This window comes from Siniperca chuatsi, linkage group LG3, assembly GCF_020085105.1.
Source record: "Siniperca chuatsi isolate FFG_IHB_CAS linkage group LG3, ASM2008510v1, whole genome shotgun sequence".
NCBI lineage: Eukaryota > Metazoa > Chordata > Actinopteri > Centrarchiformes > Sinipercidae > Siniperca > Siniperca chuatsi.
This window is the reverse complement of record NC_058044.1, coordinates 1,322,825-1,348,473: the sequence shown is the minus strand read 5'-3', so window position 1 is coordinate 1,348,473 and position 25,649 is coordinate 1,322,825. Positions and strand designations below refer to the sequence as shown.

General features: G+C 41.6%; 4 protein-coding genes across 10 annotated transcripts in view; 1 reads left to right on the top strand and 3 right to left on the bottom strand.

The window, feature by feature from the left end:
- The window catches only part of LOC122873033 (NACHT, LRR and PYD domains-containing protein 3-like), a 573,599-nt gene extending 564,686 nt beyond the window's left edge, over positions 1–8,913 (top strand). For both annotated transcript variants that reach the window (XM_044189304.1, XM_044189306.1), the window contains 4 exons: positions 227–400; positions 1,299–1,472; positions 3,383–3,429; positions 3,665–8,913. In XM_044189304.1, coding sequence (XP_044045239.1) covers positions 227–400; positions 1,299–1,472; positions 3,383–3,429; positions 3,665–4,224 — 955 coding nt within the window. In that variant the 3' untranslated portion in view covers positions 4,225–8,913. The remainder of the gene's footprint in view (positions 1–226; positions 401–1,298; positions 1,473–3,382; positions 3,430–3,664) is intronic.
- Positions 1–25,649, bottom strand: part of LOC122873026 (NACHT, LRR and PYD domains-containing protein 12-like) — a 657,912-nt gene that overhangs the window by 158,612 nt on the left and 473,651 nt on the right. The window lies entirely within an intron of this gene.
- LOC122873028 (NACHT, LRR and PYD domains-containing protein 12-like) overlaps positions 1–25,649 on the bottom strand; it is a 1,034,258-nt gene that overhangs the window by 732,315 nt on the left and 276,294 nt on the right. The gene's annotated exons all lie outside the window — the stretch shown is intronic.
- Positions 11,198–23,177, bottom strand: zgc:172076. Of its 2 annotated transcripts, none has more exons than XM_044189402.1 (9): positions 22,785–23,177; positions 21,690–21,736; positions 20,515–20,713; positions 19,558–19,715; positions 18,890–19,022; positions 18,462–18,618; positions 17,882–18,005; positions 16,174–16,363; positions 11,198–15,142 (listed from the first exon to the last, which is right to left on the bottom strand). In XM_044189402.1, exons 1-9 carry the CDS (start codon positions 22,798–22,800, stop codon positions 14,982–14,984), a joined length of 1,185 nt encoding a protein of 394 aa, XP_044045337.1. In that variant the 5' UTR covers positions 22,801–23,177; the 3' UTR covers positions 11,198–14,981. The 2 variants fall into 2 exon arrangements, with proteins under 2 accessions (XP_044045337.1, XP_044045336.1); XM_044189401.1 differs by having other exon boundaries at positions 20,506–20,713; positions 22,785–23,175.

Genomic DNA, 25,649 nt, shown 5'->3' with positions numbered 1-25,649 from the left:
TCCCAGAGATGTGACTATAATTTTTGAAGATTTCATGAATTGCTATTAGATCCCAGTAATATACACAATGAAAAACACTAATAGTCCAAAAATCTTCTTGTCACCTGATATCCTTATGCTTGGTTGTTTGACTCAGCAGGTCAGTAAGAGCAACCATAGAAATGTGATGTGTTTTACATTGTAGATGACAGAAACCGTATTGTCTTTATCACTAACTCTCCTTCAGGCTGAGTGGCTGTAATCTGTCAAAGAGAAGCTGTGAAGCTCTGTCCTCAGTTCTCAGCTCTCAGTCCTCTAGTCTGAGAGAGCTGGACCTGAGTAACAACGATCTGCAGGATTCAGGAGTGAGGCTGCTCTCTGCTGGACTGGAGAGTCCACACTGTACACTGGAGACTCTCAGGTCAGGTTTCAGCTTCTGTTTAACAGATAAAATGTTGCTTGACATGCAAGTTAATGTCTCTTAAACAAAGACACCCAACATGTTTAGGATTGAATATTTTAGATTATACTCAAAAACACTGCAGTTCCAATTTTTCCGAAACTTTTTCTGGGAATGACGATGATGTCTTTGAGAAGCCATCATAATTTCTTTGAATTCTGCAGCAAGGGTAAAATTTGACAATCAATCAATCAATTAAACCTGCTCTATTCTGTATTTTTACATTAGTGACAAACCCACCGAAAATTATCTCATGACTTTGCACTACCTCTAAACTCTAAGAACTGTTTAAGCATCTTTCAGCTCATTGTTTAATTTTTATGACCCACAACTTTACTGTTTTTATTCAGTCTCACCACTCTCATCAGTGTCTTTTTCAGCAGCAGCAGGCAACTGTTTTCATCGAATAAGCTCTGATAAACCCACTGTACACTGCAGCAAACAGCAGACAGACACAGAGACTAGATGGTGAAGAACGTGGAACATCCATCTGCTAAAGAGCCAAATATTTTTCTCAAGATTTGGTGGAGACTTAGCCCCTTTTTTAACCTCAGCACTCTGTATGATACTCTGTGATTCGGTCACATGGTGTTCCTAGTGCAGCTGGCTGCATCTTAAAAGTTGTTTTTTTAAAATCTCGTAGATATGCTGTCTGCACTCAATGATGAAGAAATGTTCACCTTTTAAATCCGGCAGTTTTTCTTCTTCTCCTCTGTGCTAGCTTTGGCAGGTCTCTGCACAAGAAGGCAACTGTTTGCTAAGATATTCGCAATATCAACTTCAAGAGGTGTTAATATGTGTGTGTGTGTGTGTGTGTGTGTGTGTGTGTGTGTGTGTGTGTGTGTGTGTGTGTCTCCAGGCTGTCAGGCTGTCTGATCACAGAGGAAGGCTGTACTTCTCTGGCCTCAGCATTGAGATCCAACCCCTCCCATCTGAGAGAGCTGGACCTGAGCTACAATCATCCAGGAGACTCAGGAGTGAAGCTGCTGTCTGCTGGACTGGAGGATCCACACTGGAGACTGGACACTCTCAGGTATGAACAGACAAAAAGAGCTCACACACTGTTTCTCTGTCACACTGACAAGCTGAGGACTGTTGGTTCACAGTCTGAATCAGCAGCACTGCTGATAACAGTGAAGACAGTAAGTGATGTGCTGAGAGTCCCTGTCCCCTCTGAGACTGACCTCCTGACTAATATCAGACCAGGATCTGGTGTTGATCACTTATTGACGCCTACAACACACATTCTTTTTGACAAATAGTTAAGTGTTTATAAACCATGATACAAACTTATCAAGAGGTTCAAAGTTCATTCTTGTCCTTGGAAACAGCAGTTGACAAAACAATCTCAGCTCAAGGTCCAGTTAGTAGCTGTTCTAAAGCTTTTGATCAGATCAGCATTAACTTGGCAGTTCATGCACTATTACCTTATTACCGTATTATTATCATCAACCGGTAAACCCACTTTGTACTTCACACTTATTTTATTTTATACTTATACCCACTTGGTACTTAATTTTTTTCTGACCTGTTTTATAGTGTATTATATTTTTTTGCTCAGTGCTTCTGTTCCTGTGTGCACTGACGTGACAGTGAGCTGCTGTAACAAAAGAGTTTCCCCTCGGAGATCAATAAAGTATTTCTGATTCTGATATTACATGATCTTCATCAGCAGATGGAGTTTACCCAGCTGTCAAATGTTCAGATTTCTATTTTCTCTGAGCACTTTGAAGACGTCTCTTTTATGTTAGCTTTAACGTTGAGGTTCAAAGTTCGTTCGTGGCTTCAGAAACTTAGAAACTTATCATGTTTGATCTATTTTCCACTCCAGTCACTTCGCTATAATAAATGTCGCTCGCTCTCTCTCTCAACCTCTGTGCTTGACACAGCCTTACAATGTGCAACAAAATCAACCAATTGGAGACGGTAAATTCTCGTCGGCTGTTTCATCTCAAATTTGCAAATTCCACTATGGCGAAGGCAAGACCCGCCCTACTGTGCCTCTGATTGGCCGTTCCAGGCCTCTGCTAAACGCTAACCTGCTAGCCTAGCTATGATGCTAACCGGCACTAAGAAGTAGACAGGCCCAGGAGGAGAGCGACTCACATCTTTGTTTCCGTAGCACCAAAGCAGCAGAGAGAAGCTCCATGAACTGGCGTAGAGGCTGAGAGAGAGACGATGTGAGCGAGTGTGCAGCAGTCTTCCAGTGCACCAAGCAAGAATTTGAGGGCATATGAGTAAAACTGAGTGAGAGGGCTTATTATTGCACCTTAATATGGAAAACAGCAAACATGCAAATACATTTATTGAGCACAGAATAGATTTTTGTTTGCTCAAACGAAATTATTTTTTGCTTGTGAATAATTTCTCTTCAAAATATAACTTATGTGCTTGCAAAACATATTTTTCTGTTCTCCAAATCTCCCATTGCTCGCTCAGGAATGAGGCACAAACATAACGCCATACTCTGTTGCTCTTCCTGAGCTTTCTACCATTTTTGTTCCATTAAAGGGTTTGTTGGGGAGTTCATCTGAATCGAGGGTCTGAGGACAGAGGGTGCCGTATGCCGTACAGATTGTAAAACCTGTGGAGGCACATTATGATTTGTGATATTGGGCTGTATGATTCACTCAATACTTTTGAATCCAAGATAAAAACGTAAATCTGTTGAACACTGACTTGAATAGTTTTTAGATCGACACTATAAATTATATTTTTTATCTTTTTTCCTTTCAGTATTTTACTACCTACAATTTTTTTGGGGATGTTTCCTTTTTTCTTACCTTTTTATTATTTGATTAAATGAGTCTGTGTGTGAAATGTTTGGGGTTGTTTTTATAAACGCAGTTGTTTTGTCTTAATGGTGGATCTGAGTGAAGGTTTATGAAGATCATTGATGAGGAAGCTTCTGAAGGTTCATCCTGACTCTGTTTCTTCCTCCAGGGTGGAACATGGTGGAGAGCAGAGGCTGAAACCTGGTGTGAGGAAGTGTAAGTGTGTGTTCACTTTGATTCATGAAAACAAGGCAGCACATGTTAAAGTAGTTTAAATCAAAAGCTTGTGTATCTGCATTTAATTCTCAGTTTGAAAGAAGATCCAAAAAGACGAGTCACTCTGAAGTTTTGATCTAATTAACAGTCAGTCTGTTAATAAAGCAACAAATAAACCCATCAGGTGTGTTAGATGATAAACTGCTGCTGTATTGTGTCTTGTTCTCTCCATCAGATGCCTGTGAACTCACACTGGACACAAACACAGTAAACAGAAACCTCAAACTGTCTGACGACAACAGGAAGGTGACATTAGTGAGAGAGTATCAGCCTTATCCTGATCATCCAGAGAGGTTTGACTTCTGGCCTCAGCTGCTGTGTAGAAATGGTCTGACTGGTCGCTGTTACTGGGAGGTCGAGTGCAGAGGAAGGGCTCATATATCAGTGAGTTACAGAGGAATCAGAAGGACAGGAAACAGTGATGACTGCTGGTTTGGGCGGAATAATCAGTCCTGGACTCTGAGGTGCTCTGATGATGATGGTTACACTGTCGGTCGCAATAACAGAAGAACAGTCCTCTCGTCCTCCTCCTTCTCCTTGTTCTCCTCCGTCTCTCACAGAGTAGCAGTGTATGTGGACTGTCCTGCTGGCACTCTGTCCTTCTACAGAGTCTCCTCTGACAGACTGATCCACCTCCACACCTTCAACACCACATTCACTGAACCTCTTTATCCTGGCTTTGGTTTCTGGTGGTCTAAAAGGTCTGGTTCCTCAGTGTCTCTGTGTTCTCTGTAGGAGGGAGAGTCTCCTCCTGTGTACAGAAACACTCACACTGCTGACAAACACGCCATCTTTCTGTAAGTCATACTAACTCATAATCATAAGAGCACATCTTCTCTTTTTTGTTAAATGCGCTGCATGTCTGTGATTTGAAATACCTCGAAACACCTTTTTAAATGTTTTCATTCAGATTTGTGGGGTAAAGGTATAAAGATGTTAGTTTTAGGTTTTCTTTACTTTATATTTCTTTCACACAAATAAGTACAGTATCTATTATCAATAAAATCACACACAAGAATATAAAAATAAGAATGTTTTTGTTGATTTACCAGTCCTATTACTTATTATATATATGATTACAGTTTTCGTAAAAGGGATGAGTTATTAGAAAATGAACCAGTGATATATTTACAAGACTGAATCAAGTTATTGTTGTTTATCTGTCATGGATCATAAAAGCTTGAAATGTCTTTCATTTTAATAATTTTTACACAGTGTGTCAGTGTTCCAGGGATATAAGAACTATGTTGATGCGACATTCTGAGTCTTTATACTCTCAACAAATGGACTGATAGTAGGGAACATAAAACTAATAACATAAAAGATAGAAATTATATGTATTTAGTCACTCTAGTTGTTTTAAATCTCCATTTGGGTTGAATAAGTTCAGAGTTGTTAGTACCACACTTCCCATCATGCTTTGGGTGATGCAAACAGGAGTCAGACCAGACTGAGTCCACATTAAAAGATCCCCTCCAGACATTTTCTAAAACACATAAAAATAAATCTGCTTTGAATATTTTCTGTCTGATAGTTTTTCCACATTGTTCTCCTTTATTGAAAAATCTGTGAATATGCAAATGTGTTGGACACAAGATGTCTCCTACGTCCATTCTCATGTGAGCTGGAGGCTTCAGGTTTCCACATCACCTGCTGAGCCCCGGGAGTGTAGGAGGGTCCTCGCAGCTGATCTTTTCTGTTGTAGATGTTGGTGGAGTTAAGATTGTTATATTGGTCTGTGTGAGTGGGTTTCTTGTACACTGTGGTCTTTATGCTTCTGTCAGCCTTCAAATGAACATGAAGTATCTAGAAACAGCAGCTCATCATCCTCTTCCTGAGCTCTCGTGAACCTGATGAAGATTAAAGCTTCAGTACTGGAGCAGTGTCGTTTGGTGAAAGTGACATCCATGTACTGGTACCAGATGACAGGTAGTGTAGAAGTCATTGCTGAAGCAATCTACAAGTTATCTTCAGTGGGGGAGGTTGGTACTTTGCTTGTAAAAATGTCCTTTGTACATGAAATCTGTGGTGTCAAACTCTAGTAGTTCAAAGTATCCTCATTCAACAGTTATTGATATCTTACGAAAAGTAATGCACCATTTTTCGTGCATAATCCTACAAATATTTTTGTGAAACGGTCATTGTTTGGTTAGGTTTAGGCACAAAAATTACTTGGTTAGGTTTAGGAAGAGCTCACGGTTACAGTTAAAATAAGTAAGTTACATTAGTAACTCACAGTTAGTCACGTGACAAACACGTGACTTACGTAGGTTACGTAACTTTTTACATAAATTAAAATACATTGACTTTTGGTTTCATACGGGACACAAACCCCTGTCTCCCTGGTGAACGTCCTGTGTTTGAACCATCCGTCCACCTCCTTACACTTTGACGCTCTTTATACTTCTTCGTCTGACTTCCTCCTTTGATCCCATCATAATTACTGAGGCCACTAGAGGTCACTGCCTAATGATAAATGTAACTGCCTCGTGGCTCCCTATTACGTGGGTTATATACGAATTATAGTGCATTATTTTTCGTAGGTATAAGTACAAATAGTGAATGAGAACAGCCTCAGTAGTTGCATGATCTGATCCAGGTGATCGGTTCTATCTTGTCAACTGAGTTCCTGTGTTAGCTGCTGTCTGAAGACCTTCACTGCTTCCTCAGTGGGGATACGAGTCTCTGTGAGGGGAGAACTTTAAGTCCTTCACCTTCTTCATCGCCTTCAAATATACCACCCTGGTAAACACCCTTGGTGAGAGGGAAAGGCTGAATGGCAGGACCTTGAACTGATAGGTTCGTTGTTGGAAGGCAAACCAAAGAAAAGGTCTGTGGTCTGGACAGATGAGCATGTGTAAGTACGCATCTTGTAGGTCTATAGAAGTGAACCAATCCCCTTTTTCTATAGACTCCAAGATCTGACCTGTGTTCAGCATTTTGAACTGCAGGACCTTTATGAAGGCATTTAACTGCCTTAGGTCTAAGATGGGACATAATCCACCATGTTTTCTTGGCAAGGAAATATGTAGAGTAAAAGCCAGCAAGCTGTTTGTCGGCACCTACTGTCATTATCGCATCCTTCTGCAGAGGGGTTAAAATCTCCTCGGCCAAGACTTGAGCCTGCACTGGGTCCCTGACCATGGTCATACGGACCCCGGAGAAAGGAGGGGGACACTGCCGAAACGGAATTCTGTACCCTTTTGATACTGTGCCAGTGCCAGTACCCATGGGTCTGACAGTCTTGCTTCCCAGCTGGCCAGGCATAGCTGGGAATGAGTTTTGGTGACCATCCCCACACCCTTAGGTGGCACCCCCCTGAGGTCCTGAACCTTTGGGTGGGGGGCACTTCTTACGGGTGGATCTCTGGCAGAAGGGCAGAGCTGGAACCCTTGCCGAGGTTGTGATGGCTGTTTGGTACCACTGCAGGAGGCCGAGAACCCTGCCCCCTGTCGCCTGCCATACACCCATGGCTCTGGACGAGCCCAAGAGGATTGGTACGGAGGTTGGGAGATGTGTGCGCTGAACACTATCCCTTGTACACAGAGACTGTTCAGCCTTATCCAACACACCCTGGGAATCGGGGTGAAACACTTGCGCTGGCACAATCTGCATGTTGGTAAATATGCGTTAACCAGATCTGCCTTCGTGACATCATGGCAGATGACATAGTCGCATCAATGTACTTTGTAAGCTGGGAATGAGTGACAAGGGTAGACTCTATCAGGCTCATGGTGTCCTGGTCCTCTGTATTGGCTATTCTTCTGAGTGCTGCCAATAAAATGGCGAGTGAATTGCCTGACCGGGCTGCTCGTGTGGCTGCATTGTAAGTCCGACACACCAGTCGGTCAGACTTATCGCTCTCTATCGCTGGACACTGTGGATTAGCAGTCACCCGCTCTGCACCCAGAGATGTTAAGGCTGCCATCTCCTGCTCAACAGTTGGCATATATCCCCCATTCTAGTCTCAGGAGCATACTGGACCTTAGTTAGTCTCTGGAAAATGATCTCCAGCCACAGGAACATAGACTGTTTGCTGGGACTCAGAAATGCCTTCCTGTTGAAGAAAAATTGGTAGAAGAGATGTCCTCAATTGAATACACTCGATGGGCCTCAGTTGTCATTACATGACTATAAGTTTATAACAAACAAATCTGTCGCCAGAGAAGCAATGTGGCAGCGTGTACACAGGGCACAGCCTACACAGAACTTAGCTTGCATGGAAATGCATTCAGTTCTAACAGAAAGAGGTAGGTACATACAGATCATAAATCAGTAGACACTTCTGAAGCAGAGAGACTGCATCAGTGTGTGTAACTTTAATCAGAACAGGAGGAGTCCAACAGATTACCCCAAGGCCCACGTTATCAACAACCTCAGACATCAGACTCCTGTTAACACAAAACAACATAAACGTATGGTCTTAGTGTCTCTCTTGTGAAAACCATTTGTCAGACCAAGTACCACACATTCTATTACACCCGTAAACCTTTATGTAACTCCACATTCTCCCACAATGCCAATACTCCATCCACTTGAGCCGGAGTCTCAACTGGAATATTGAGGCCCACAATTTCTGCCGCACTCATAACCTTTGAGAAGATGTCCATGGCTGAGGGCTCACTGTCACCCGTGTTGCCAAAGTTGGACACCCCCTCAAATTGTGAGGATTTGAGCTGTTCTGACCCATCAGACTGCTCATCGCTTCCAAAAGGGGAAAATCGAGCCTAGAGAGAGAGAACATCAGGTTGCTCAGTATTCTCCTCCTGATCAGAAGGTAACCCGTCAGGGAAGGATCCCTTCAAATGTTCAGACATGGTTCTTGTAACAGGACACTGGGCCTTTCAATTCTACCCAATTTCTCTGACAGACCATGCATGGCAGCTAGGATTTGTAGCTGAGTGTCGTCCTGCTGACTCTGAACTTCCAGCTTGGCTATGTGAAGGCTGGAGAGTGTGTTTTTTTTTTTACCTGGTCTCCGCCCCTGTCCACAATCACGGGTGTGCTCATGTCTGCGCTTCCAGGCATGTTTTCTAGAAGTGTGTCACCTGTTGGAACAAAATGTATATAAGTTATCCCATTTATGTTTTATTCTCAGTAGCTCGCTATAAAGTTCAGCTAAGTGCTGTGTGTGTGTGTGTTATTAACCTTGTGCTGTGAGAAAACAGGAATCACTCCCTGCCCGCACCAGATGGTCTGAGGAGACGTGGCTGATCTCAAGGCCGCTCTCACGAGATAAACCGGACAACACCGCTTTGTTTTTTTATGTAGCAGTATACACTTCCCCCACTCCTTAGCAAACTATGTAACAGGGAAAACTCCCTAAGCTGAATAAAGAGAGGAGGCTGCATAGATGCACTTCAGAGCGAGTAGGAGATGTAATTGAATGCATCTATGCTTGCTCTCCTCGCGAGTAAAACTTAACTAACGCCTTTGTCTTTCTTTCCTTGTGTATGATTTTAAATGTTCTAGGTGCTTAAACCTGACATTAACTTGGTCCATCGAGCCGGATTCCAACACATCCAGAGTTTCCAGTGGACGCGGAGAATTCCAGGAAAGTCTGTGGCCACAGCGGGCCCCTAGGTGGGCTCACAGGATCCCTTTGAGGGGAACTGGGGTTCCTCCTCGTCGGCTGGAAACCGAGGATTGACGGAATCTGGAGGAGTTAGATGAAAGGCTGAGGACGGCGGAGTCCTGTCGCTGACTTAAATTCCGTGAGTAGGTTTTAAGTTAAACCTGTGTGACTGTGGTTGTTTAGTGCATCAAAAGAAAAAGCCCTGAGGATTCTAGACCCTATCAGGCAAGAGAATAATTCGGGTGGGACGGTGGAATCCCCTTTTAGTGAGACTAAAAGTTAAAACTCCATGGTAAATTAGTAGGCCTTGAAAGTGTGCGAAAAAGACGTCTGTAAATAAGTAAATAGGAGTGTGAATGATTATGTTAGTGAACGGAGACAGGAATACCATTTGGTAGTTTTCTCTCATACCAAAACAGTGGGAAAGAAAGCAATAAACCTTACAGGAAGCAAAGGCAAGAATTCTCCTCTCGAAAGAGTTGAAGTGAGAATTACCTGAAAAGGTATTTTAATTATTGCCGCACTGATAACAACCCAACGTTTAGAACACCCTAGGTGTTAACCCAGCGTTGGACCAAATTACATAAAAAACAGCTCCAAAATGGGCAAATGTCAAAGTAAACCCAAAGCTAGGGAGGATTTACAGTGTAAAGATTGGAAGTATATAGAAAAACAGGATCCTGATAAAAAAAATAAAAATAGAAGAAGTAGATGAGAAAACGTGCGAAAATCCTATCATCTTAATGGGCAAGAGGTCCAACAGATCTGGATGTGCGCTCTAGGGCCAGATTGGCATGATATCAGAGGAGATAGGAATCCTCTAAATACAGCAGGTAATGGTCCCCTTCCATGGGACAGTCAGCAAATGGCAGTGAGAGTAAACGGTCTGGCAACCAGAGCCACAGCCAGATTCAGACAAAAAGCAAATTACACTGAAATAGGCAGAGCAAGACAAAAAGACGATGAAACTTTTGATGACTATAGACACCGTATGACCACAGTGTTTAAAATCCATTCAGGACTGACTGACGACAATAATGACCAAGGAGCTTACAGACAACAGTTGAAAAATGCATTACACGCAGGCTCAAAAGATGCAATCCGAAGCTGGGTGCAGAAGCACTACATCGGACTGTCTACCGGTACCCTTGATGAGTACATTAATCATGCTTTGCACGCAGAAAAGGTTGCTAAAGAAAAAAAGAAAAAGACAGTAGGAACGTTTTATGGTGAAGCTGAGACTGAGGAAGTGTTTTATCAAGATTAGAATAAGGGAAGAGGAAGAAGCAATAGAAAGCGTGGGTTTCATAGAAGAGGCAGAGGAGGATTTGGACAAAGAGACAGACAAAAGGAAACAGGATGTTGGAATTGTGGAAAAGATGGGCACTTTGCTGTAGATTGTCCAGAGAATAAAAAGCAAGCGTGACTAGAAACTAAAACTACTCCGACACCAAGACCAGACGATGCCAATGACTATGATGAAGTTCTAATAAATTACCAAGACTTACTTGCAGTACATTTTGAGAAACCAATAGTGACTTTGTATGTAAATGGCAGGAATAGAACATTTGTAAATCAAAGTATGAAAGGTTCATGTGTCAAGACTAATCTGTTATAAATAAGATTACAGTCCATTCAATTTTGAAGTAGTTCATAGGAAAAAAGTAGAAACAAGACCACTATATTATCTGAAAATTCAGTTTGAGTAGAATGTGGGTATTAAAGTAAAATCTAGGCTAGTTTTTATTTATCAGAAGTAAGGTGTTTGGCTGTACTTAGCTTAGTGTTTGAGATCGACATACTGTATCTTGCTCGTCCAGAATAACTAACATTTTTAGGTTTTTCCTGGCCTATGAAAGGTGCCTCTTATTTCTCTTACTGTTTTTTCAGTGCAATTATTTCTCAAAGTAACCCTTAATATCTAGTGTTTTGTTGTTTTTGTGCCATATTCAGAAAAGTGGCATTTGTCGGGCTGATTTAGGGACTGGCTCCTAATAGCAGGTTGTGAACTTTCACCTTCACTGTAATGAAGTGTTATGGAAAGAGGACAGGCTCCTACACTAAAAGTGCTATTACGATATTATATATATTATATTTATATATATATAATATATAAATATAATTATATTATATTTTTTAGAAAAGCTGCCAGATTGTTGCATTTTCTTGGTTTCATAAAGGTGAACTTTAAAATGTAGTCAAAGTGTCCTTTCTATTTTAAAACGTGGTTAATTGGTTGAGAGAGACTTGGCATATTTTAATGAAATTGGCACAGTGAGTGTCATTTCTACCTTGAAATGACTGAACATGGGCAATGCTGTTTGAGTGTTATATCAGTTATAGCTTATGTTCATGTTAACACTACACATTCTTCTGCTCTAAAGTTATATATTGGTATTTTATGAATGTAGATTTTGAATTAGTTTAACTCTTTACCTGAACTCAAAATACATACAAAAATTTTGATTATTCAAATGATTGATGAATGAGACTTGTTAGTTTCTCAGTGGAATACTTATTTAATACGGAGCAAGTCATACAAAACAAAAAACAGAAAAGCTTATGAGCTTCACACTGTGACAGTTAATAGTTGAACGTTTGGACGGTATTAATATTGAAAGAAGTGTTTTTCTTTAGAAAGTAGCATGTTGTGGAGGGTTCATAGGATTAAGAATGAGAGATTTGCGTGCTTAGTCTTTGGATTTGCTGTCTTCTTGATTACTTTTCAGTCCCAAATCTAAAGCTAGACAACATCTAGGCTAGTTGATTGTAGTCGTAAGTTTACCAGTCAGACTGAGCAGAATCTTCAAGAGAGATGTGAAAGCCAAGACAGACGATAGGATTAAGTTGTAATGGGGGAACGTATTCATGAAAGTGATGAAGAAAGCATATGGGAAGTTGACCAACGTCTGAGCAAGTGTTTATGGTAAACTAGAGATATCCAAAGTAATATTCTGTAGCTCTGTAGTCGCCTCAAGAAAACTGTGGTTTGAAGGCAAAACTTTGTATGTGTGCAAACTGAAATGGTTTATGTTCCTGTTGTAATTGAGTTTCTGTGATCTTTTAGCACCTTGAAGTTCCAAGATATCACCCACAAGGGTTGTAGTAAATCATTTCTAACAGCATATATATATTACTTTGAGTAGTATGACATCATTAATAAAGGTGACAGTAAAATGATAGCGCTGATGCTTATTCATGCTTGTAAATAATGCTTAAAACATTGGTTGTATGACTTTTATTTGACTTCTTTTTATAATGATATTTCACTTTGGTAGAACATTTTGACCTTGCAGAAGCTGCAGAAGCAGTAAACCTCCAATACTAGAAACCCGGCTTATCTGTCTGTTGTGGTATTCAAACTTTTCTCTCCAACTGTGAACAGGTGCACACATTGAAAATACAGAATGACTTATTATTCACCTGCATAGGTCTGAATGTGTTTTAAACTGAGAGTATTGATTCATCTAGATTTAAGTCTTTGAGTAACTGGTGGCTGTTGTAGTGGCCAGTATTAATGTTCCATTAATAAGTGATACAGTGAAAAATATTATAAAACAAATAATATTGTGCATTAATGAAAAGTGACCAAAGATAAGGTATTAAAAGCAGAACAATTACCCTCACACTACTCTGCCCAAGCTGCAGAACTAGTGGCATTAACGGAGGCATGTAAATTAATGAAGAATAAAGATGTTACTATCTATACAGATAGTAACATCAGTATGCCTTTGCTACGGTCCATACTTTTGCGCAATATTGGCAAAATCGAGGGATGGTCACATCCACAGGGAAACCAGTAACACATGCAAACATCCTATCTAACTTACTCAAGGCAGTAAAGTTACCAAAACACCTCGCGGTCTGTAAATGTCCAGCTCATACCTCAGGGAAAGATCAAGTATCAATAGGGAATGCATTTGCAGACAAAACAGCTAAACAGGCAGCCGAAGGACAGATAAAAGTGCTTATGCTGACCTCGGACACTGATATGACTGATACAACACTCAAAGACATGCAACAACAAGCACCACAAAAGGAAAAGGACTTCTGGGTATAACACGGCGCACAAATACGAAATAACATCTATGTACCAGAGAATAAACCCATCCTTCCACACAACCTGTACAAATGGGCTGCAATATTGAGCCATGGTGTTACACATGTCTCAAAAGGAGGGATGGTGGGACAGATAAACCAACACTACACAACCTACGGATTTAACTCTTATTCAAAGAATTTTTGTAGAGCATGCCTGACCTGTGCTAAGCACAATCCTCAGGGAAACTTAAGACCTAGAAGAGGGCGTTTCCCTTCACCACAGTATCCGTTTCAAGCAATACATATGGATTTTATAGAGTTAAATCAGAGTGAAGGGAAAAAGTATTGTCTGGTCATAATAGATGCCTTATACTTCCCCCACTCCTTAGCAAACTATGTAACAGGGAAAACTCCCTAAACTGAATAAAGAAAGGAGGCTGCATAGATGCACTTCAGAGCGAGTAGGAGATGTAACTGAATGCATCTATGCTTGCTCTCCTCGCGAGTAAAACTTAACTAACGCCTTTGTCTTTCTTTCCTTGTGTATGATTTTAAATGTTCTAGGTGCTTAAACCTGACATCACCCATCACTTAGTTGGGTGGGTGGAGGCTGCGCCGCCCCAGCGTGAACAGACTGCTCCACCCGTCTGGCTCTTTGAAAGCACTCGTCCACAGGCAGCTCAACTGCTGCCCCACAAGGGTTCTCAATATCTTCTAATAAATGTGCAATGCCCAGACAAGAAGGGCATTCACGATGGCCATCGCGGGGATCCATGATGCCCCCACAAAAATGACACGACTGTGAGGCCATTTCTTTGTAATTTTTTGCATGAACTAAAAATAAACAGCAGCGCCCAACAGCTATGGATAGCTGAAAAAGGGGAACCAATAATCAGGTCGCTCACAGCTGGCCACAATCACTTAACTCAAAAACCCACCTACTGCGAACAGCGAATAATGTTAGCGAATAATAAACTAATGTTAAAGGGCTCGGGGTTCATGCAATGGCAGTGAAAGTTTGCTTAGCCTGCTAGCTGGATACCATCTAATCACCTGCTTGTGTGATGTTATTCTAGTTATAGGCTCACAGTGAAGAGGAACCTCTTCTCCTGGAGCTCTAGATAGTTTTCTTAAACAAAATGTTCATTAATTAAAGGACAATTCAGATTCTGGTCAATTAATTTCCTGTTCCTGTTTTACTAATTTCATGGACAGTGAAGTAACTAATTAAATTATGTTAAAGATGTTAAAAGAAGTGTACTGAAACACAGATGCTTCATTATGACCAGTTGTAGTTTTATTTATTTTTAACACATCAGCCAATTTGGGAAACGCTGTTTATCACTGAAATCATGATTTGTTTTTTTTGTTTTTTTTCCAACAGAAGAGTTTCCAGTTGTTTAATGTGCTGAATGCTCTTGTTGTGTAAGTTTCCTTCAATCAGGCTCCATGTATACTGGGTAGGGCTGTTATATGGTTAAAAAGAGCATCACAAGTGTAATAATATTTTCTAATATCTGTATATATCACAATACAGCAAATATATGCAAAATCACATGTAAAATAAGTAAACTGATGGCAGCACACATGTAAATTAAAGACTTCAGCAGACTGTTTTGTTCGTTTTTTATTGTTTGAATTAATTATTTTAGCAACAGAAATGTGTAAAACAACATGATAAGATCATATAATCACAATATAATTAAACTGAATGTCAATAAATGATCATTTTGAATGATCTACTCCTGGGAACTGTAAAAGCCAGGATGAAGACATTTAAAACCAGACTGAATTATATTTTCCTAGTTTAACAGAGGGTCTCTGATTGGTCGGCCCATCCGGTCTCCTCCTCACACCAGCCAGTCATCATCCAGATCTACTTCTGTGTGGGAACGAGCTCGTGGATGTCTCGGCCGCCCTCCAGCCTCGTCTCCATGGCGATGAGCAGTTTGACCCCGTCCACCACCAGCTGGGTCAGTCCCACCTCGCTCACGCCGAAGGTCGCCGCGTTGCTCACACGATACAGCTCCGGGGATTCTGGGAAATGAAAAGGCAGGTTTGAAACTGGAGCTGTTGTCTTCAGGTTTGATCTCAACAACTGCTCACAGGTCAGATGTTTGTAACATGTTTACTACATTCTGCCTGTTTAATCTGACCCACGATACCTGACACACAAACCGAGACAGTAATGAAGGTTTTAACAGCTCTGTCAGGACTGTCTTTAAATGTTAAAAATACAATAACGTAACAATAGCTGCCTGATTGTCAGATATCTTAATAAATAATAAACTTCACTAATCTAGAGCCGCTCATACAAGAAATGCAGCAGAAAACAACGATTACAGCTGGAGAGCTACAAGACATTTACATTTATTTAAAAAAATAGAACAAAAGATTAATAAAACTGTGAAACGACTGCACACTTACAGTCAAGAAAGAGCTAGAAATGAACTCCAGAGTAATTAAAATCTGATAGGATTCCAGGTAAAATCAAGGTTCAACAGGAAATGCTTATCAGCTGTTTATGAGCCTTAGTTGCTGTTGTTACTCTTCCAGAGTTTAGGTCCAAAACTGCAGACAGTGACTTCACTGTAAAATTAGTTCATGGTTCAGGAAGTAGCAGAGAGTCATCGCAGCACATTAAGAAGAAAGTCAGGAGCAGATTGAGAGCTGGAACTGCAGATTTGAGGGGAAAAGGTTAGTGGAGGTGGTAAACGCTCTCAGCCACCTGCCGATAGAACAAACTCATTTTATGTTACAGATCCTGACACATCTCAGTGCCGTGTAGTTACTACATGTGAGTTTAAACAATCTCCTCGCTCATTAAAAATGTGGTGTTTGCTGTGTGATGTATCACCACTGCTTATATTAAGATTAATAAGCCTAATATTATAACTAATAATTCCCTCTGACTTTGGCAAAGTGTCTCCACCATAAAACACAGCATGAAACCCTGGATTTATATTTATATAGACAGTAACTCAGTAAATGTCCAACTTCTAACCGAGAGCCGAACACAGGTTAAAAACACTCAGGTGAAACACGAGTGGGAGGTCTGCCCTCGGTACCTGTTCTGTCCATGCAGATCCTCAGTCTCTTCAGGACGTCCTGCAGCCGTTTGTGTTTGGGGAGGTGTCGCAGTTTGAGGTGGACTCTGATCCTCAGACCCGTCCCCACGTCAGCCGGAGAGCTCGACACCCACCCCAGCTGCTGCTTCCAGATGAACGGGTGTCTGAGCTCCCTGTAGAACTCCTCCAGCTGGAAACCAGGAGAGGAGCAAACTGTCAAAGACTCGAAGCTGCTGAAGGTCAAAGGTCTTAGACACTTTCCCACTGCAGGAGGGAAAGATATCCTCCACCGCAAACAGTCCCAGAGTATGAAGTAGTACTTTTTAAGGGCCTAGAACTATTTTGACTGAGTTTGTAGTATTTAACTTTGCTGACTTCTGACAAACCTTAACAAGTTCCAGGAAACTTTACTTTGACCCATACTGGATCTTTGAGGCCGATACTGATATTAAAATTTGTTTCAAGTTCAATTATAAGATTCGAAGTCTAGTTTTTTAACATACGGATCCCTTCGTTTTTTCTTTGTTCATGTGACCCAGATAAATACTGAGCGTGACGTTTTACAGTGTAAAATCCACTTGTCAGCGCTATCTGGTGGACAGACCTAGTTTGGCATTTCTGAACCGCAGTTTCTTGTTATCGGCCGACATAAACACAGATACCGATACATCTGCAATAAGCTAATATCGGCCGATATACCAGCCTGGGAGATTTATTGGTCCAGCTCTACAGGACACTATCAGCAGCGTGGTCCACTGGATGATGTGACCTGAGATTTATATCCAAAGAAACATTTACTGTGATAATGATAAATTCAATGAAAACATGTTTTTTAAATAGTGCAAAATATTTCTCATGGTTGTTCCAGTTTAAGACTCTGGACTGGTCTGTGTGTTGATTGCTTGGTTGAACTGGTCAGATGTCATCAGGTTACTTATATGGTAGACTTACTGAAAATTGGAATATGAGTAAATGTAGGTCTGATAGTTCTATAATGTTGGAAATGTATTAAGTTTGGTTTATTTTCTCACTTTAGTATAAACATCTGGAGGATGGCAGCAGATGTTGTAAACTTAAAATGTGCTTAAGACGGTGTAGTCCCTCATTCGCCCAGGAGTGTTCTATCGTAGAAAAGGTTTCAGTCGTAGTCATCTGGATTACTGGGCCATCTTAAAAGAGTGTATTATCACCTTGGTCACGCCTATCACATGCTAATCAGGCACTTAGCAGTGATGAAGTAGATGCAGCCAGAGAACAATAGGCCTGATTACTGATTACTGGGCCATCTTAAAACTATTAGGTCAGTTTCAGGTGAAACTAGCTATTTACAGATACTCAGGCAGATTCCCTCCTGAGGGCAGGGTTTATGTAACTCAGAGTAGTTTAAATTTCCAGTTCCCGTCCAATTTTTTCACAATTGAGAATGACTTCCGGATGGGAGCCGAAACGTCTTGATTCTGAAAACAGTGTCCAGATGACTACGACTGAAACCTTTTCTACGTTAAAATGTGCTTATAACAAGCCTTGTAACTTATAATCTATAAACAGACTCTTATTCGAGGTAGAGAGGTGAGATATAGAGCGATTGTTCGTGGTTAATAACCGACAGCAGTAGATAACAACAGATTCACCAAACCTGCAGACGTTTGTGGCTGAAACGTGTCATTTTAATAAAGAAAAGCTTCCAGAGAATCAGACCATCACTGACCTTCTGCAGGTTGATGCAGATGCATTTAAATGCCTCTGCGATGTTGGCGTCGTCTCGTGCGGACACGAGTCTGAGGTGGTCCTCCATGTTGACCCAGGCCACTAGGCTGCCATCTTTACTCACCCTGCAACGAGGAATCACGGGACATTACATGTTGGACTAGAGAATCGTATCATTAAATAAGCTAAATGTTATTTAACTTGTATTCCCTCTTGAACACCGCAGGCTGATAGCAGCAGTTTTGTTCAGAGCAAGTGGTTCAGTGTTCATAGGGACATTTGGCGTCCTGCACAGTGATCTGAATCACTGGTCTCCCAGGTTCCAGTTACTGCTCTTAATGTATGCTGGTCCTGCATTACTTTGATTTGGGAGCACTTTTGTCCAAAGTGTCTTTTGGAGCAGTTTGGGGATCAGTGCCTGCGGAAGGACACTTTGACATGTGGACAGAAGGAGCTGAGGATCAAACTTCCAACCTTACAGTTAAGGTCCGAGCTGCTCCACCACCCGAGCCCTTCTCTGCCCAGACAAGTAGCTGGGACAAAAAGGCTCAGGGGAAGAAACCAGACTGTTGTAGACTAACCAGACTGCCCTGGCGTCGGGCCAGTCCCGGGCCACACCGGTACGAAGCTGGGAGGAGGACGGAGGGTTCAGGTTCAGCTCCCTCTGCTCCTCCTGGTTCAGCTCCTCCAGTAAGAGGAGTCGACCCGGCAGCTCCTCCTCGTCCAGCCGCTGCAGAGCTGAGAGCAAAGAAGAGACTCTGGTCAACTGGTGTACTACAACTGGTTAAGAGTTTACTTTGAACTCATTGGCACTGGGTTCATTGTCCCGCCGCCCCCTGCTGGTCTGCTTTCACTCTTTGTTGATTGCATTGTTACTGCACAAGAGCTGCAGCAGCTGGAGTTGTTCTCAGACCAACTCGTTCACATGGATGCAAATTCAGAAAAAGTGATCGGTACAGCTCCCAGATTTGGACCAAACTGTGAGTGCTGAAACGCAGACATGCAGTACCTCTCCTGGCCAGCGTGAGGAGCTGTCTGCGTTCTCCTCGGCTGCAGTGTGTCGGGAAGCAGAAGTCTTCAACGCCTCGAACAACACTCACCTCACAGCGTACAGCGTATGACCTGTCCAAGTCATCTCCCCCCTACACACAAACACACACACACACACACACATAAAGGTTTGTTAGGTTGGTCAGATTTCTGTAAAAACTGTACAGTTGCCGTGGTAGCATGTTCTGAAGGTAAAGTGTTGCTAGCATTGAACAAATGAGTAGCAGAAGTCATTTTCTTCCAGACCTCAGACGCTGGTTAAACACCGGAGTTGGCCAGAAAACATCCGTCTGTTTAGACTTTCATGTGACATGAATAAAAGTTGGTGTGTACAGTTCATGGGGTCCGAGATTGATAAAGGCTAAATTGTCGTCGGACGATAGCTGATGGGTTCCGAGACTGCATTTCGGCCAATGAGTTCCGTCTCTTTTGCTCTCCACAAGTACCTGAAAGCCCACTCAAACGTGATTGGTCAAATCTACTCGGACTACAAATGGAAACCAGAACACTTCTGATACCAAAATCTTGTCCCTTGCCTACAGATTCTGCATTGATATGCAGATATCTGTTTATAAAGATTACTCCGTAATCAAATCCACATGAACACGCAGCGGTCTGACCAGCTACCTTCAAGTTGTCATAGTTGAAGTCGCTCTCTGGCGTCTGGCTGGTGATCTTGTGTCCATGATGCGCCTCGATGACTCGGTCAAAGAAGTCGCAGAACAGGATGTAGGACTGGGCGTCGCCCGCGACACACCCCACAGATACAGGACCTGACCAATCACCTTCATACACAAACATTACAGGATGATATTTACAGACTAACATCCTTCCAAATCTAAGGAAAATATACTGACTTTGTATTTCTAAAGAGAGTTTTTTTCCCCATTCACTTAAATACAGTCAGTTTTCTTTCTGACAGTCATCTAGTGGCCAGAAGAGGAACTGCATGTTAACACGCCAGGAAAAAACATAACAGCAAGTATTTTCCTGACATGCATCATCCACCATAATTTTACATTTCTGGAATAACTGTTTAACTTTATATAAAATATATCCAAATGTAAACTAAATGGTTGCTTTACTACCAAAATTTCTAATTTCAAAGGGAATCGGATGACAGCAGGTCTTTAAAGAGAAGAGAATAGAATAGAGAATAATACTCCACAACAACTAAAGTTATTAATGTTTACATCAGTAATGTTTGTAAACACAGCATTAAAATATGATTATATTTTGAATTATGATCAGCTGAGAAACGAGAACCAAAACTCTTCAGTAATGGATTTGAATATATGTGAAGTTTCTATTGTCAAATTATTTACTGGTTGTCCCCCCCAACCGGCAGCGGCAGATGGCCGTCCACCGTGAGTCTGGTTCTGCTCGAGGTTTCTGCCTCTTAAAGGAAGTTTTTCCTTGCCGCCGTGGCCAAGTGCTTGCTCATGGTGGGATTTGTTTGGTGTCTGTAAATAATATTATAAAGAGTACGGTCTAGACCTGCTCTATAGGAAAAGTGCAATGAGATAACGTCTGTTATGAATTGGTGCTATATAAATAAAACTGAATTGAATTGACCTGGTTCACCTGGTTCCTCGAGGCCCGGGCGGATGACATCATCGAAGATAACTCCGCTGTGGGTGCAGCGGTCGAACTGTCGGCGGTACATGGCCGGTGTGAGGATCCGTCCCATCCAGGTAGAGTTCCTGCACAGGTCAGGAAACTCCTCCTCAGGAGAACCTCTCCTCAGGTGGAACTGGGACATAGGGTCAGGGGGAACCAAACTCTGGACGCACAGGAAGTTGTCATAGAGGAGACAGGAAGAGCTTTTAGTCAGAATGATGCCACCGGGTCACCACAAAGATGAACTGACTTTTTATAGAGTCACAACAACTTAAGACAGAGTTAGACCTCCATCATGACAAGCTCCCTTAGCTCTGAAAAAATCAGGAAACAGTTGTTTACAAAATGGTGGAGAGACTTTGGCGTCTCTCTGTTGTTGGTGATTTGGAAATGTCTGACTCCTGCTGGTGGGATCAAAACAGACAATAGGTGGTGGGACTGGGACCGAAAGTTCCCTCTTGACCTTGACGGCTGCATTTGGCAAAGCTCTCTCACCAAAAGGTTCACTTAGTAGCTGTTCTAGAGCTTTCAGCAGCATCACATGATCTTCCTCAGCTTCTCAAGAATGAACTTTCAGTCTTTTGAGCCAACGTCTATGCTAAGTCCTTAAAGGGCTCAGTGAAATGGAAATTTGACCATCTACAATCCCATGACAACTGAGTAAACTCAAATATCATGTGATATGATAAGGTTCTTTTTTTGGTCAGAATAATTTCCAAATGATTCTGGTGTTTTTCTTCAATAACAGTCTGTGTTGCTTTCAGCTCATCTGTTATCGGTTTCATTCTCAGGAAACAAAATCACATACTGACTGACTTTAAAATGATCCCTGGTTATAAGGTGATGAGAAAAAACAGATTAGCTTGGTGGTGAAAATTCAGAGGTGAGCTAAGTAAGGAGGGACTCAACTCACCATGTTAGAAACACTGAATTTATTTTCATTTTGTCATTTTAAGTTGAACTGATCCACGAAATTCACTGCAATTAACAGCAAAGTTGTCACCGTCTCTCTAAAAGAATATCGATACTGCAATGCCTCTCAGTCGTATTAACAATGCTCAGTTTAGCTTCAGTGTTAGCTACTGTAGCTATGAAGCATCACTATCTCACACTGTATCATGCTGGATCGTAGTGATTACCTCCAAAATCGGCCGGTACCTCGTCTCCAAAGAAAAAGCAACTGGAGCTGCAACAAAAGCAAAATGTTAAACATAGATCAACGTATTCTCATACAACTGTTTGTTTGATATCTACGAAAACGTTATGTACACTTTTTCGTGCAGAATCCTACGAATGTCCAGTGACAAGGGTACCAGACCTTCGTCGTCATGGTAACAATATACGTGAAACGGTCGCAGTTTGGTTAGGCAACAAAACTACTATGTAGGCTATGTAAGCAACTTAAAATAAGTCAATGTTGACTTTTGGTTTCACACGGGACATGAACCGCGGTCTTCCTGGGTGAAAGTCGTAACTGCCTCGTGGCTCACGATTACGTGGGTTATATACGAATTATAGTGCATTACTTTTCGTAGGTATAAGTACGAACAGTGAATGAGAAATGTGTAATTTTTTATAAGGCTCCTTTAAAAATCTGGAAATGAAAATGACTCAGTGAAACATGTTTTTGCCTCTTTGTTTTATATACATCATGTGAATTTTAACAAATTGTTTAATTAAACAAAAATTGATGGATGAGTCAATCCTAAAAAATCTTGAGACAAAAAAATATTCAGGAATAAATTGTGTCGGGAGCCTAATGGTTAGGGCGCATACCACCTGACAGCAATGTCTACGGTTGGACTCACACTGAGGCGATGGACACAAAGATAAATATAATAATCACTTGAAGAAATAGTTGATGGAGTATCTAGTAGTGAAAACTGGTCGTTGCCGTCCTGGTTAAAAAGTTTCCTATTTGACTTCAAAGGAATTTATTCAACCCACACATCTAATCATACACAGATATTCATTAATCACCGAAGATCCATATTTCTGTTTGTTTCTAGATTGAACTCCATATCAAATTAAAAACTCCAAATCAAAAGTGAACATGTACAGGATTTGATGTTGAGAAGGAGACATTACAGACTGAAGCACAGGACACAATAATCAATGATAATGTAGGAGCCATGTACACTTCATCAGTGTATCTAAGTAAGTCAGTCAGATATAACTAACACTGAGTCAGTTTACTGAGTGGAAAACACAGAGGCATGCAGTAAAACACTCACGTTTGACCTTCCACATGTCGTCAGTGTGATGCAGAACCAGACGGCCGTCAGCACAACAAAAGATCTAAGAATAGTCTAGTTGGTCCTGAGCTCGTCCTGCAGGAGTCCAGTTACAGTCCAAACAACGACAGCCTTTTTATAACTGCACACAGGACAGCACTGCTGCTGTCTGTGCTGCTGTGGACGTTCATGGTCTCATCCATCAGTAGAGAAAGTACCACATGTTTCTGCTCCAGAATAAGAGACCCCTCCCGTGTTCGTCAGACCAGGTTTCACTTCTAATTTATTTCTGTGTGGAAGGAGACGCGTTTACTTCACTTCTGGTTGCAAATCTGCAGAGTTCACTCTGATTGAACTTTGACCTGTGGAAATGTTGAAGTTCAGCCATTTGGGGGGGTGGGGGGGCATTCAGGAAATATTGTTTGTTTATATTCTTGTGTTTTAACTGCAGGTGAAAAAATACAAGCAGCAGAGGAGGAAGGATGCTGACAGTTAATGACAGTGAAGTGTTTGATAAGAAGCTGTATCATTTACAGCTTTGTGAGCTGCTGTTGTAGCCCACTAACCACACTAGCTCCCACAGTTAGCATGTTTACCCAAGCTATTTCCTGTTCCTGCTGCTTTTTGCCTCACTGCACCAAGCCCCCAGGAAGTGCGCCGGGCTTTGAAGCGAGCAGGACAACGTATCCTCATACAACAGTTCGTACATATCTTACGACAAGTAATGCACCATTTTTCATCCATAATCCTATGAATGTCCAGCAACCAGCAACAGGCGTACCAGACCTTCGTCGTCATGGTAACAATAAACACGTGGTTAACGTTGTGAAACAGTCGTAGTTCCAAAAGTACTTGGCTAGGTTTAGGAAAAGCTCACGGTTACGGTTAAAATAAGTAAGTTACGTTAGTATCTCACAGTAAGTCACGTGAAGTAAATTATTATTATTACAAATTATAGTGCATTACTTTTTGTAGGTATAACTACGAAAAGTGAATGAGAACAGCCTCAACAGGAAGCTCTGGGTCTGAAAAGTGAAGCCAATGCGGAAGTGCCTTAAACCTGCATTCTTTCTGCCAGCAGGGGGCGCCTCCACTGGTTGCAAAAATAAGTCAGTCTGTGAGAAAATGACCTTTCTTCTCACTTGATTAATTTCCTTAGTAAACGGTTTCCTAATGAGTTTATGGTCTCAGTCGTTAGTTTCAAGTCTTTTTCAGTACAGCATGATGTTCATTTTGTAAATTATGGTCACATTTGGAGTAAAATAGACGATAAAGCAGGGTATGCTGTAGGGCGTGGTTACCTTGTGATTGACAAGTCGCTACTGTGGCGACCTGTCAATAAGGATAGAGGCGTAGCAATGCGAATCCATGGCACTGTGTACATTTAAATAGCCGTGAACTTGTTTTTGGTTGTTGTGTTTTCGTCTTAGAACTTCGACAGTCTGTGCTTTGAAGCCAGTTTGACATAGTGGCCAAACTGTGTAATTACAACTTCCGGGTCTGTCACGTGATGCACACTGGCCCCAAAATAATTTTTCCCGTAGACTTACATTGTGAAAGAGATGTCAGAAAATCAGTGGAAATTTTTTGAGGTACATCAACTTCCCAGTACAAACACTTAAATAGCCCTTATTTGAATCGTTATGTCCTGAAAGTTGTAAAATTAACTAATAGCCGACTCCAGAGTTACTTTCCCAGGCATAATGACGCGCATTGGAGCCACGAGACTGCGCTGCCCTGTTGGCAGGCGGGGTTAAAGAAAACGCTAATGCACCTGCTCTATGGGCCGCACGATGTGGAAGATCCGGGTAATTTTCTACAACAGAAGTGAAACTTTTTTGGCTTCATCGTGGATGTATATAGAGAACTGGATACAGTGTCGGAGGCGGGGCCCCTTTCATTCCTAAGCTGCTCAGTGGTGCATGAAGCCAAAAGAATTCAACTTCCTGGTATAAAATTACGCAGATCTTCCGCATCATGCGGCCCCATGGATATACAGTGGTGTGAAAAAGTGTTTGCCCCCTTCCTGATTTCTTATTTTTTTTGCATGTTTGTCACACTTAAATGTTTCAGATCATCAAAAAATGTAAATATTAGTCAAAGATAACACAAGTGAACACAAAATGCAGTTTTTAAATGAAGGTTGTTTTATTAAGGGAAAACTAAATCCAAACCTACATGGCCCTGTGTGAAAAAGTGATTGCCCCCTAAACCTAATAACTGGTTGCTCCACCCTTAGCAGCAACAACTGCAATCAAGCGTTTGCGATAACTTGCAGTGAGTCTGAAACACTTGCACACCGCCGTATATTGCTTCTTGTTCCTTCAGTTGGATATTTGAGGATTCAGGTCAGGACTTTGACTAGGTATAGAGCAAGCGTACTAGAGACTTCTGCCAGCCGAGCCGGCTAACTTACAGTTTAGCCCTCCACTAACTTTAATGGGGATAAAAAATATAACCCAATGGGTGGGTTCAAGCCTTTTTCCGCTCAATGGAAGGAAGCAGCTGGATCGGCCAAAATTAAAGCCGCAGGAAGCAACGAGCAGGTTTCGGGCTTTACAAAGCTGAGCAAAGTCACATCAGCTTGCTTAATTCTGTTTGAAAGAAGGAGTGAGATCAATCACACACTTGTTCCATCATCACAAAGTCTGCAGCGTTTCAATTTTTGCGCACTCAAAGTTCCGCCACTTGTCCACCCTTCATCAGATTTGAATGAAACTCTGTGTGCATGTTCACGAGATGGCGCGGGATGTCTCCGGTGAGACAAACTCACCTGTAAAATATACATTTACTACATTACTGCACAACCTGTTTACATTACAGTTTATTTTTTCACCAGTCTACCTCAGTATTGTATTTTAAATT